A 13,791-nucleotide genomic window follows, 5' to 3' on the forward strand; every position below is an offset into this window, starting at 1 on the left:
TATCAAACTGCAAACACAAAAAAGTGTGATGGCTACATACAAACACGATGGAATGAATTATTCCTGTTGTCCAAGTACTTTTGTGTAGAGGGCAAGAGGGACAAGTGTCATATGATGCTTTGATAATGCAAGTGTCACCTAGATCAAAGCTGTATATCCTCCGTTAAATATTCCATGGTGGTCTAGTTTACTAAAGATCTTTTCTTAAACACACACACACACACAATCGCATCAAAACTTGGCATTTCCCATTCAATACTCCTAAACTGGAATGTCCGGTATGCCCCATTTAATTGATTAATTAATTAATTAATTGTTTATTCATTTATTTTGAGAGAGAGTTCACATGCCCACGTGGGCAAGCAGAGGAGGGGCAGAGAGAGAATCCCAAGCCGGCTCCATACTGTCAGCGTAGAGCCAAATGTGGGGCTCGATCTCACAAACCTGTGAGATCATGACCTGAGCCAGAATCAAGAGTCAGACTCTTAACCCACTGAGCCACCCAGGTACTCCTTTAGGCCCCATTTTATATTGAAATGCGGACCAGGAAAATTATTTTGGTTGTCTGTCCAACATAAACTGGAAAGAGGTTTCAATGCAAAGGGCAAGTAACAGAGCTATATTGTTCTTCAATAGTCTTTCATTCTTTAGAAGATACATAGATCTCAGCTCCCTGTTACCTCTCACCCTCACTGTGACACCAAGAAATTTTGGGAAAGTAAACATTAAATTCTAGAATTTCTCTGTGCCTTGAAATACAGCCATTAGCAGACTTCATCGCGCCCTCCTTGCCTCCTTAGAATTGGGGAAACGATTTTATTATGTCCGCAGACTATTGAATACGTGCCACGTAAAAAAATGAGGATTGAGAATTCTTGATTTAGGCACACACAAAAAAGTTTCCCACATAGGGACATTATTTACCACAAAGTGAATTCCTCTTACTTTACCATGTACCAAGGAGTCGTATTTTCCTTGAATGTAACTCTTGAATTTATATAGAGCCTCGGGTGTCTTTAAAAGCATGGAGTCCTGAGGTCGTATCTACATATCTGATGTGCCATGTTTTGGTAAAATAAACGAACTGAGAAGGTATCAAGCAATTCTTAACCCAATCAAATAAACTTTTGTGGCACCACCTGTGGACTCACCCCAACAGTGTATCTATGATGAATCAATTAATAAACATTTAGTAAGGGCCCAGTTGTAACTGAGGCACTGTGAGCAACATACATTGGGCGGAGATACTACACAAATAAGTTTAACCATTTTCTTTTAAAACACTATATTTTTAATTCTGGGGGTACTGGTAGAGTCCAGGATACTCTGTTTCCATTTTTTTTTTTCAGCTCAGCAACTGGAGAATTTATCTGTATCTTTTTCTTACTTGTAGTAGTATCTCAGCAGAGTCATAAGCCTGTATTAATCAGTATAATAAATTAATTTTTCAAAAGATCAAACGCCATTGGACTTCCCTCTCAATTATATAAAGGAAATTGATAAATCCATCAATTAATTTGTGACTTTCTAAGTACTTTTCCCCTTATTCTCTGATGATCTTTCATGGAGAAGAGTCTGTGCGTTTTGTGTTGCCTGTGTTTCTTTTATTTCCTTGAGCCCATATGAAGTCCTCTTTAACTTCATCTCTTTCCCTCACGCCCACTGACCCTGGCTTTCTTGCTCTTTCTCTGGATATTGGAGGATCCCATAGTCTGTACACCATAGCGTCTAGAAACTTGACCTCAGAATTGACACCAGTAAAGAAAATTATGAGAGCCGCTGTCAAAGAAAGTCCTAAGTTTCCCAGGATGAAAATTACATATAATATACTGAAAGGAGAGAAACTCACAGACTCCGATGAGAAATGAAAGCATTTTATGGGACAATAAAAAATACAATCTGATAAGAAGTCACGGAAGACTGTGGTCTCTTCAATATGGGAGGTGATGCATGGCTTTCTTCCAGGTTTGATACAGAAAGATGAGTTTATTCAAAGTAAATAGCTTTCCATCTGGAATTTAAAAACGTAGGTTAAACAATAAATAACTGTGTGCATAGAGAGAAAGATAGATAGATGATAGATAGACAGATGGATAGATAGGTATAGACATAGCTGAACAAACATACATATATACACACACACAAATACACATACACGTCTAATCTATACGTGAATGTGTATAAATGTATGTGCATCTATATTTGATGACTTATCAACTTATAGAACAAAGATGAGAGGCTTTAAAAAATGAGTCATGTACAAAAGCCACGTATACAGCTGGAAATTCTTTAAAGCTATTTTATTTTATTTTTTTTTAATTTTTTTTTTAACGTTTATTTATTTTTGGGACAGAGAGAGACAGAGCATGAACGGGGGAGGGGCAGAGAGAGGGGGAGACACAGAATCGGAAACAGGCTCCAGGCTCTGAGCCATCAGCCCAGAGTCCGACGCGGGGCTCGAACTCACGGACCGCGAGATCGTGACCTGGCTGAAGTCGGACGCTTAACCGACTGCGCCACCCAGGCGCCCCATCTTTAAAGCTATTTTAAAGAAAGAAATAAAATCTTATTGACTATCAAGATACTCATTTAGTACACATAGCTACTCAAACCCTGTGACACAGGGCAGACTTCCCTTTGTTTCATCTATTGTTTTTATCTTTTTAGGCGTTCGTTGCAGATATATTTTCAATATTTGTAATTTCCTTACCTTTTCCGGTGCTTTGTTTTTTCTCACGAGGAATCTGAAACGCTGTTGATGTTGTAAGTAACAAGGGCATATTCATCTGGGAAATAAAGAGAAAGTTCGCCCCTTATTAAGTTTCCAACTTTCTATAATCAGATTATGTCAGACTATGTAGATACATTAGGTCTTATCTTTCCAATAATTTTGTAGGACGGTCAATCACTTCTCCATTTTCTAAATCCAAAAATATTGTATGAAAGTTTAAAGCGCTTGATGAAGTACATTCAATTAGTAAAGGACAGGAGCAGGAATTCAAATGCTACTTGACAAATTTCATGTGACATGCAATGAGAAACTAATAGCACTGAGCTTCCACGGAAAATTTTTAGGGTCCTTACAACATCTTAGCAACTGTTTTGGAACCTAATCTATCAAGAGTTGTCTATAACATTTCAGAGTATTGTCCACTCTCCTTCTCAAATCAAAGTCCGTAAAGGTAGCACGACATGGTAAGGGCAACAAAGAGACTGGAAGTGTCGAATGGTTAGTATTTCAAGTTAAAGGGGCGCTTTCTCCCACTATGTCAAAAAGATTCTAGGTGCCGAAAATCTTTGGTAACTCGAAAATGGCCCAGTCTGAAGATATAACAGGGAGGGCAAAAAAGCAATATAGAAAGTAAAACCAGTTACTGTTTAGTATTTGATGACTGAGGTTGATTTCGGAAAATTTAGTGGCTCAGGGAGTCTTAGATCTAGATATCATGGTCATGTTCAGTAGCTTTAGGGCAAGGGCGTTGCTTGCCTACCTTTTTCATAATAATCATAGACCATAACCGGGGCTGGCTGTATGTTGGACACGAGGTTGCTTTGCTCAACAGAGAAAGTAAAACTGTTCACTGTACCAAAAACCTAGAAAGATACAAATGGTAAATACATCAGGTCTACATCACACGAGGACGCAAATGATAAATACATTAGGTGCAAATACATCAGCAGTTCTGCAAAGAGAAAATCACTGAGCAAATCATATCCAGAAGTTCATGATTTACCCAATTAAATAGAACTAGGGTATCAGGAATGGATAAAGAAATTGTGGTTTATATACACAATGGAGTACGACGTGGCAATGAGAAAGAATGAAATATGGCCCTTTGTAGCAACACGGATGGAACTGGAGAGTGTGATGCTAAGTGAAATAAGCCATACAGAGAAAGACAGATACCATATGGTTTCACTCTTATGTGGATCCTGAGAAACTTAACAGAAACCCATGGGGGAGGGGAAGGAAAAAAAAAAAGAGGTTAGATTGGAAGAGAGCCAAAGCATAAGAGACTCTTAAAAACTGAGAACAAACTGAGGGTTGATGGGGGGTGGGAGGGAGGGGAAGGTAGGTGATGGGTATTGAGGAGGGCACCTTTTGGGATGAGCACTGGGTGTTGTATGGAAACCAATTTGACAATAAACTTCATATATTGAAAAAAAAAAAGAACTAGGGTATCAGTATCTTACATAATGACAAAATCATGTGTTAGGTGACATTAATTTATAAGAAATTTGAAGTCCTGTTGCTTATATTGAAGTGAAAGGAATCTAGTTCAGAGCATTAGTGTAATGTAGGCATTTATGTGAAAGGTAATGATGTACATATGGAAGGGACGACTCTAAAACTCATGCCAGCCTTTGTTGGGAGTTCCTGTTAAACTCTACATGAATTCTACACCGACTCTGTGTCCATACTATGTTAGATGCTGTGAGGAATGAAAAACAGGAAAATGATATTGCTGGCTTGAGTCATCCTAGTAAAGTAGTAGCTAAAGCATATATGAACACGCTTGTTAACTCTTACTATCTAGTGATATTTAGATATCATTAAATATCTTAAATATCTAATGACATTTAGAGTTAAGAGGGAGAAGTGGGAATGGAAGAACACTGAGCATCCTTAATGTCCCATATTTTCTAATAAACCCCATCAGATATACAGTTGACCCTCGAACAACATGGAGGTTAAGGGTACCGACCTCTTGCGCAGTTGAAAATCTGCATATATATTTTGACTCCCCAAAACTTAACTATTAATAGCCTCCTGTTGAAGAGAAGCCTTACCTATAACATAAACAATTAACATATATTTTGTATGTTATATCATATGCTGTATTCTTACATTAAGTCTATAGAAAATGTTATTAAGAAAATCATAAGGAAGAGAGAATATACTTACAGTATTGTGTTGCACTTATAAAAAAAAGAATCCTTGTGTAAATGGACCCATGCAGTTCAAACCTGTGTCATTCAAAGGTCAACTGGATAAAAGTTCACATATGTATAAATAAAATACAAGCATCCAATTACCTTTAGAAAACAAAAGAAAGCCACGGAAGAAAAAAAAACAATTATTGCTGAACTTACACTTTCCAAGTAGAAAAGAACGTGATCATTCTTGACTTCAGTCTTCATCACTTGGCCATTATTTTCAAGCTTTAAAGAAATTGGCAGGGAGGGATGGAGAACAGATATTAAAGAATATCTTCTAGTATTGAATGGTTCATGCTTTTTACTTAACTGATTGTCAGGAATCCATTTTATGGATGTTCCTTTATGCCATGATATTTTTTGAAGTTTATTTATTTATTTATTTTTTTAAATTTTTTTTTTCAACGTTTATTTATTTTTGGGACAGAGAGAGACAGAGCATGAACGGGGGAGGGGCAGAGAGAGAGGGAGACGCAGAATCGGAAACAGGCTCCAGGCTCCGAGCCATCAGCCCGGAGCCCGACGTGGGGCTCGAACTCGCGGACCGCGAGATCGTGACCTGGTTGAAGTCGGACGCTTAACCGACTGCGCCACCCAGGCGCCCCCTGAAGTTTATTTATTTTGAGATAGAGAGAAAACACAAGTAGAGGAGGGGCAGAGAGTGAGAGAGAGAGAGAGAAAGGAGAGAGCGAGGATGCCAAGCACGCTCCTCACTGCCAGCGTGGAGCCCGATGCAGGGCTCGAACTCATGAACTGCGAGATCATGACCTGAACTGAAATCAGATGCTTAACCAATTGAGACACCCAGGTGTTCCACGCCACGATATTTTTATAAACGCAAGTAGGAACTAAATAATTATGAGCTATGGGAAAAAATGACTTCTAATTGCTACAAATTAAGAACACCGTCCCTCCAGTGTGACAGCAAAAACAAACAAATGAACTCTGAATATATTTGTTTAAAGGAAGAATTGCACGATTTTGTTCTGCTAACGAATTATTCCGTGTATACACTATAGCCTTTTCTGTGTTCAAGTTTTAGGCTTCTATTATTTACCTCTTCAATAGATGCCATGACTGGAGTAAATCCTGACAGCATTTTGACATCAACAAGGACCATATTGGAGTTATTGCGGATTCCAGTATATCTGAAATTTAAAAACAAACACAAGTTGAGACAACTGTCTGGAAAAGTGACCTATATTAAGGCAAGGATGATGGAGACGTAGATACCAACTGTCTGTACGTCTGGAGCAAAGGCAAAAACTGAAGAGGGAACAGGGCGAAGAAAGTCATTCTCAAACATCTGAGAATAGGCACTACTAGAATAATAATGGATGAGAAGATACAAAGGAGCGTAATTTGGAGTAAAGAGTAAATTATCTGGACCCAGAATCTCCCCAATCTCTTTTAAATTTACCTGAGGCCTCAAAATCATGAATTTTAAACAAAGCTGATAAATTTATATGACATATACTTATGTTAGCCTTAGATTTGCACAATACTTAAAGGATATCTTTGGAAAGCAAGACGTTGGCAGAATCTTAGAGTAGTCATGCCCTGACTACTAGATTATGTCCCTAGATTATGTCCCTGACTCTGGACAGCATTGTTTGGGACATGAAGTTGAGGGTTCCACAGAGTATGTAGTTCTTATCTTAGCTCTGATGTTTAAAAGATTTTCATTCAGAAATCCTAAGAAAAATCCCCCAAACTAATTTTACGCAGTGTTTCTCCACATATTAACTAGGATTAAAGCTCTCTGGCATCGATAAATTATATATATATATTTTTTTAAATTTTTTTTTCAACGTTTATTTATTTTTGGGACAGAGAGAGACAGAGCATGAACGGGGGAGGGGCAGAGAGAGAGGGAGACACAGAATCGGAAACAGGCTCCAGGCTCTGAGCCATCAGCCCAGAGCCCGATGTGGGGCTCGAACTCACGGACCGCGAGATCGTGACCTGGCTGAAGTCGGACGCTTAACCGACTGCGCCACCCAGGCGCCCCGATAAATTATATTTTAATTCAAGAGAATGATTTTGTCTATTCCAAAAAGTAAAAATCTAAAATTTTGCTCTGCATAGTTAGAGAACCAGTATTTGTAAGTTTCCTTGTACTGGCCCCACTGTGTGGTCTTCAGGAGGAAAAAAAAAATAGTATCTCTGTTGCCCAAATCTGACAGATCGTACACACACACACACACACACACACACACAAATGGGAGCATTGCTGGAATATACTTCCAGCAGAAGCTTTCAAATTTATACTTCCCTATAATACAAATCATACTCGCATAAGTACTAAACTGGTGTGTACAGAGAGAGCTGTAAAGTAACTATGCTGTAGAAATATCACAACCAACGTATGAACTCATCGTGGTTGCCATCATTAATATTTATTTTGCTACTATTTAAAATAATTATTGTTTGATCTATCGCCCTCTGTCTAAGCTGGGAGTTGATGTCAAAATGGGACACTCACTTGAGGGTTACGGTCAGGTTAAAATGGCTCTGGAATGTATCCGATGAGTTTTTCTTTATCATTTCCAAGGAAAGGGAAAATCCAGATGCCTTCTTAGGTAGGAGTACGTTATACCTCAGGGTAGCCTAAAAAGAAAAGCAAATCGTAAGAAAATCATAAGACAGATTTATCCTGAAGTAAAAATTGAAGGACTTCTGTTTCCTCTATTTTTAAATTTAATTTTTTTTTAACGTTTATTTATTTTTTTTTGGGACAGAGAGAGACAGAGCATGAACGGGGGAGGGGCAGAGAGAGAGGGAGACACAGAATTGGAAACAGGCTCCAGGCTCTGAGCCATCAGCCCAGAGCCTGACGCGGGGCTCGAACTCCCGGACCGCGAGATCGTGACCTGGCTGAAGTCGGACGCTTAACCGACTGCGCCACCCAGGCGCCCCTTAAATTTAATTTTTTAAACGTTTATTTGTTTTTGAGAGAGAGACAGAGCGTGAGCAGGGGAGGGGCAGAGAGAGAGCGGGAGACACAGAATCCAAAGGAGGCTCCAGGCTCCGAGCTGTCAGCACAGAGCCCGACGTTCATGACCTGTGAGTTCATGACCTGAGCTGAAGTCAGGCGCTCAACCAACTGAGCCACCCAGGCACCCCCCTTCTATATTTATTTCTAATGCACTTTATTTTATATCTTTACCATCAGGGAATAAGGCTAAATGTAATTGTTCAGTTTTCAGAAGATGTAAGAACCTTTACATAATTTAATGGAAATATCGGAATTCTTTCTAACAGTGACATTCCTCGAGAAACTTCTCAGTTACCCAGCTATCTTTAGTTGTAAGTGTCTCTTCATAAAATAACTTGCATTTTCAGCTTTTGATTAGAAAATATCAATGAGAGAAAGAATGGAGATAATAATGAAAATATACAATGGCAAAATAACACTCTATCTATAACTAAAAGGATAGTCTGGCTTTTTAACTGGCAAATATTTATTTCTGCCTCAGGTAGATTTCTATTACCTGGATAAATGTACAACCTTGTCCTTCCACATCTACTGTATATTGTCCGTGTGCTTTTGTTAGTTCGGAACGCTGGACCAGTAAGCGATTGTCACTGTTAACCTGGAAAATCTCACTGGATTCTTCATTGCGAAAGGTGACGGTGTTTTGGTCATCAGAGAAGGTTAACTTCATGTAGCGGGTCATGGCAAGAAGACAGACTGCAGTGTCCTGCAAAGAACAGTAGAAGCCAAGATCTAAGTTCTGTTATGTTGCAATATTAGTCATCACTTGACCATAAACTTTAAATCAATCCGTAAAAATATCCCTAAGACAGGTCAACGGACCAAGAAACAAATCTTAAGTCATAGGAAGATACATTTGCTTATGCAATGATTGCCATTTAATCTTCTTCAACCCATCTTTTTTTTTTTTTTTTTAATTTTTTTTTCAACGTTTATTTATTTTTGGGACAGAGAGAGACAGAGCATGAACGGGGGAGGGGCAGAGAGAGAGGGAGACACAGAATCAGAAACAGGCTCCAGGCTCTGAGCCATCAGCCCAGAGCCTGACGCGGGGCTCGAACTCACGGACCGCGAGATCGTGACCTGGCTGAAGTCGGACGCTTAACCAACTGCGCCACCCAGGCGCCCCCAACCCATCTTAATTAGATGTTCGTTTAAAGGATTTAATGCAATGTAGTCTCTGTTATTGAAAATAGTGTCAAATCTTTTCTAAAAATTAAGGTTCTATGTACTTTGGCTGCCTTGGATAATGCTTATGCCCACCAATCTTTAAGAAAAGGAGTCAGAATCAGAAAAGGATGTTGGGAGATTCACTAACATACGATTTTATTCAGATACTAAGACTAAAGCAAAGAAAATAAGGAGGGAAGTAACAATTTCCTTCATAGGAATGAAACCGCATTTCTTTGAATTTTACTTTTTTTCCTGTTAAGGAAAGACATAAGCCACTGTTTTTTATACCCACTTCTTTTGTTACTCATTACTTCCATTTGTTTTTCCCAATGCGTACACCACATAAATAGAGAGAAATTTTTTTTCTTGGTCTATATGTAGTATCATAGTATTATTGGATATCTAACATCATCAAGACTCTGGTGCTTACGGTAACAATCCCTTCTAGACTTACATTCTACTTTTACTGTGCAAATGGAGGTAAAAATCAGTCACAAATTCCTTGAACAGAGGCCTTAGTTTATTCATCTGTATATGAAGAATTCTTGGTAGAGTCTCTGTTGCACAAGAACTGCCCAACAAATCGATGGGCATACACAGTATCAAATATTCTTCATCTCAGAAGGTATTTTCTATGATTACCTTTGCTACCTAGATTACTGAAGGCTAGCGTCTTTCGCATGAAACATATGATTAATATCAGGCCCATGTCAATCACCTGAGTGGAGGAGAAACCCCCATGGGAATTCATCTGCTGGGCAAGCCACTGCACAATTTTACTCGCATAGGTGAGATCAGGAGTTTTCTTGGAAAGAACAGCCAAGAGCACATAACAAGTCTTCTCAGTCTCAGCAGAAGGTGCATGAGGAATAAAGAACGGGGATGCTTCTGTCTTGGGTTTCTTTGCTCGTTCCCAGTATATGACATTATCTAAGGAAAAGGAAGAATTTTCACATAGTCCCTATAAATACCGCTGATTACACATAAGAACAGTGCGAATTCCATTTCTGACCTCTGCTGTGGGTTGAGATGTGTTTTCTCAAAATTCACATATTGAAGCCCTAATCTCCAGTACCTCTGAATGTGACTCTCTTTGGAGATGGGGCCTTTAAAGAGGTGATTCAGTGAAAATGACACTGTTAACGTGGGCTCTACTCCAGTATGACTAGTATTCCAATAAGAGGGGAAAATTTGGATACACGGAAGGGACACCAGACAGACAGGTGCACGGAAGAACGCCCGTGTGAAGACAGAGGGAGAAGATGCCCATCTATAAGCCAAGAAGAGAAACCTCACTTGTTGATACCTTGATCTTGGACTTTAAACCTCTAGAACTGTGAGATAATAAATTTCTGTTGTTTCAGTCACCTAGTCTGCAGTACTTTGTTATCGCAGTCTTAGAAAACCCATATAGCTTCCAACAGCAATTCCCTAAGGTTAAAAGCAGTATGTGATTAAGTCACACAAACAGTAATTTTGGTCGACGGCATGGTCACCATGCTTGATTTTCTCCACTTCACTCATTGGAAAAGAAACTAACAGAAAGGAGAAAGAGGGAAATAGAAAACGTGTAACGTTCTTGATTTTATTTTTATTGTTTTAAAACTTTTTTAATTTTAAATTTAATTTTGTAATTTTAGAAGGGCAGAGAGACAGAGAGAGAGAGAGAGAGAGGGAGAGAGAATCTTAAGCAAGCTCTGCGCTCAGCAGGGCTTGATCCCTTGACTCCAGAATCAGGATCTGACCCGAAATCAAGAGTTGGATGCTCAACTGACTGAGCCAACAGGTGCCCTATGTAATGTTCTTTAAAGATAAAGGGGCACCGAGAAATTCCACAAGAGAAATGGAAGCAGACCAGTGAAGACAGGGTTCCTATATGATTATAAGTAAGTTTCATTTCTTTATTCTCAAGGCCATCCTCATTAGTAAGACTGAATAATAATACTTACTTGTTTTGGTAGCAGATTGATCCAGGATCTGGAGTAAGGATTCCATTTGCTCCTCTTTTTCAGCTAATGCAAAAGCGTAAGCTAGAATTGCATGATTATAGCCATTAGTGACGCCGTGTTGAAGTGCTTCCTCTAGGCAAAAGAGCCCATCTCGTAGAGCAGGAAACTAGTCAAGGCGAAGAATAATGTATTTTAAAATAATACCTGAATACTTTATAAGCTTGCTGACTATTTAAACTAATCATTCTGTAAAATGTATACAATATGTCCTTGAAGTATATTTTGCATATAAACTTATTCATATACACGTATGTGTGATAGTTCATAAAGATTGTTAAAATTCAGTTTTAATGACAATATTAGTGTTTAGGAAATAAAAGCTAAGTAATATGCATTATATTTCTAAGGATGCTTTTCGAGATATACTAGTGACTAAAAATTCCTGCTATTTCACTTAGTTCAGGAATAGATTTTTCAGTCATTTAATCTGAATTTGGGATTGGGGGGTAGCCAATATGATCACACTTCAGTTGAAAATGTTTACGTACTAAACTGGTTTGACAAACAGACTCTTCGGTTACGTCTACACCTAAAACAGGACTTCTTAACCTGAAATTCATGGCTGGACATAAGGAGATATCTCGATACTGGAAATGGTGTGAAAAGCTTGCGGATGTGTGCCTATGTGTATTTTCCCTAGAGAGAAACGCAAGCGTTCATCAGAGGTTTCTATGAATCAGAAAAACTTTGAGCAGCTTTAACTTAAGGAGGGGTAATGAATTAAATGCTCTCCCGATGTTTCGTTCAGTCTAAGGATTTCAAATCGCTCTGAACCCATAATGCATTTAATGTGCATTCAACTGGCTGGAACTCAAGGATGATAAGAATCCGTACGGTGAAATTGAGTCCAGCTTCAAGGAACGCTCCGACAATATAGGCAGTGAGTAAAACGTGCTCTTCTTCTCCACCCTAGACACAAGGGAACAATTAATCACACAGGATAGTAGACCACACACAAAAAAAGAGCTATTGTTCTGAAGTGAAACTAAGTATGCTAGAAACACTGGAACCAATACTCTTCTTTATAAAAACATCCTAAATGTAATTTTAAAATGAGACGGCTAATAACTATGCTATCGGAGTGAGAATCCATCAAGATTCATTACACTAATGAAATAAACAAAAGTACAATTAATGTCAAGTACACGAAATGACAATCCGTTTGCATGACCCAGGATTGAGCATGAATTCCAAATAACTCCCCTGGCTCTATTTTCCCTTATTTGTTGTTCATTTGGAAAAACAAACACAGAATTTCTGCTGCCCTCGAGCAGAAGGTTGCTGCGAAGCTGCCTGAACATCCCTGGGGACGTATCCTAGGAGGTAACGATAGTCAGGTCTCAAGGATTCGTAGAGTGTAAAACCAGAAAAGCATCCATAAGTTATGCAATTTGTAAGCTGACAATGCATAAAAACGCAGTGGGGAACTTAAGCATTAGATAAACCAGCATTCACACAAGAGATTCTGATTCAAAAAGTTAGGAATAAGACACAGGGAAATGAATGGGTGCTCTAATGATATAGGTGCATCGCATTCAGATGGCGTTTGAGATCCTCTGATCTGGCATAAACCTCTCAGTTTCTCTATTTAAGCAAAAGGTGACCTCTTTCTTCCTCAGAAAATGAACATCTGAGGAGCTCAGTTTGCAAGGTGCAAATAACTGTAGAAAGGAACAGCAAAATAAGCTGGGGGGATCCATTTAAATTATAACAGGCTCGGGGCGTCTGGGTGGCGCAGTCGGTTAAGCGTCCGACTTCAGCCAGGTCACGATCTCGCGGTCCGGGAGTTCGAGCCCCGCGTCGGGCTCTGGGCTGATGGCTCGGAGCCTGGAGCCTGTTTCCGATTCTGTGTCTCCCTCTCTCTCTGCCCCTCCCCCGTTCATGCTCTGTCTCTCTCTGTCCCCAAAATAAATAAAAAACGTTGAAAAAAAAATTAAAAAAAAAATTATAACAGGTTCTATCACCATTCCCTTGCAGTATAGGTTCTTGTTTTTCTGTTGCTTCTTACTCCTTCCCAGCTCAACACACACACACACACACACACACACACACACACACAATCGTGGAAAAGGGATTGGGTAAGATCAGACAAACGGAAGCAGTGCTCAGTAAAGAGCCCAGTAAGAAGAAAGCTTGCAGAGATGTTTTAGAAAAGAACATACACAATTCTCATTTTCTACATAAGGACAAGAGCTCTTCTCTACCAGGGTGCTCCTATTGTGAAGAAGAGATTTGAAATGATTTAAAGACATTTATCTAGGGGTGCCTGGGTGGCTCAGTGGGTTAAGTGTCCGACTCCTGATTTCGGCTCAGGTCATGATCTCACGGTTCGTGGGATTGAGCCCCAGGTTTGGGTTTTGTGCTGACAGCGCGAGGGCTGTCTGGGATTCTCTCCCCCTCTTTCTCTGTCTCTTTTCCTGTTCATGCTTGCATGTGCTCTCTCTCAAAAACAAACTTTAAAACAGTAAAAAGATAAAGACATTTTTCTTTTTTTTTTTTTTTTTAATTTTTTTTTCAACGTTTATTTTTATTTTGGGGACAGAGAGAGACAGAGCATGAACAGGGGAGGGGCAGAGAGAGAGGGAGACACAGAATCGGAAACAGGCTTCAGGCTCCGAGCCATCAGCCCAGAGCCTGACGCGGGGCTCGAACTCACAGACCGCGAGATCGTGA

At 39.4% G+C, this 13,791-nt stretch overlaps 1 protein-coding gene across 2 annotated transcripts in view; it reads right to left on the reverse strand.

The window, feature by feature from the left end:
• Nucleotides 1-1,858: 1,858 nt before the first annotated feature.
• The window catches only part of LOC101081475 (ovostatin homolog 2-like), a 57,384-nt gene continuing 45,451 nt past the window's right edge, over nucleotides 1,859-13,791 (reverse strand). The window contains exons 27-37 of one of the 2 annotated variants that reach the window (XR_006600526.1): nucleotides 11,953-12,027; nucleotides 11,059-11,224; nucleotides 9,828-10,039; nucleotides 8,433-8,642; nucleotides 7,424-7,548; nucleotides 5,996-6,086; nucleotides 5,095-5,163; nucleotides 3,492-3,594; nucleotides 2,711-2,786; nucleotides 2,472-2,541; nucleotides 1,859-2,011 (exon numbers count right to left, since the gene is read on the reverse strand). Coding sequence is in view for 1 of the 2 variants with exons in the window: in XM_019834475.2 (XP_019690034.2) it covers nucleotides 2,734-2,786; nucleotides 3,492-3,594; nucleotides 5,095-5,163; nucleotides 5,996-6,086; nucleotides 7,424-7,548; nucleotides 8,433-8,642; nucleotides 9,828-10,039; nucleotides 11,059-11,224; nucleotides 11,953-12,027 (1,104 nt within the window). In the remaining variant the exon portion in view is untranslated. The remainder of the gene's footprint in view (nucleotides 2,012-2,471; nucleotides 2,542-2,710; nucleotides 2,787-3,491; nucleotides 3,595-5,094; nucleotides 5,164-5,995; nucleotides 6,087-7,423; nucleotides 7,549-8,432; nucleotides 8,643-9,827; nucleotides 10,040-11,058; nucleotides 11,225-11,952; nucleotides 12,028-13,791) is intronic. The other variant, XM_019834475.2, reaches the window with a different exon arrangement.

Source organism: Felis catus, chromosome B4, assembly GCF_018350175.1.
Source record: "Felis catus isolate Fca126 chromosome B4, F.catus_Fca126_mat1.0, whole genome shotgun sequence".
NCBI lineage: Eukaryota > Metazoa > Chordata > Mammalia > Carnivora > Felidae > Felis > Felis catus.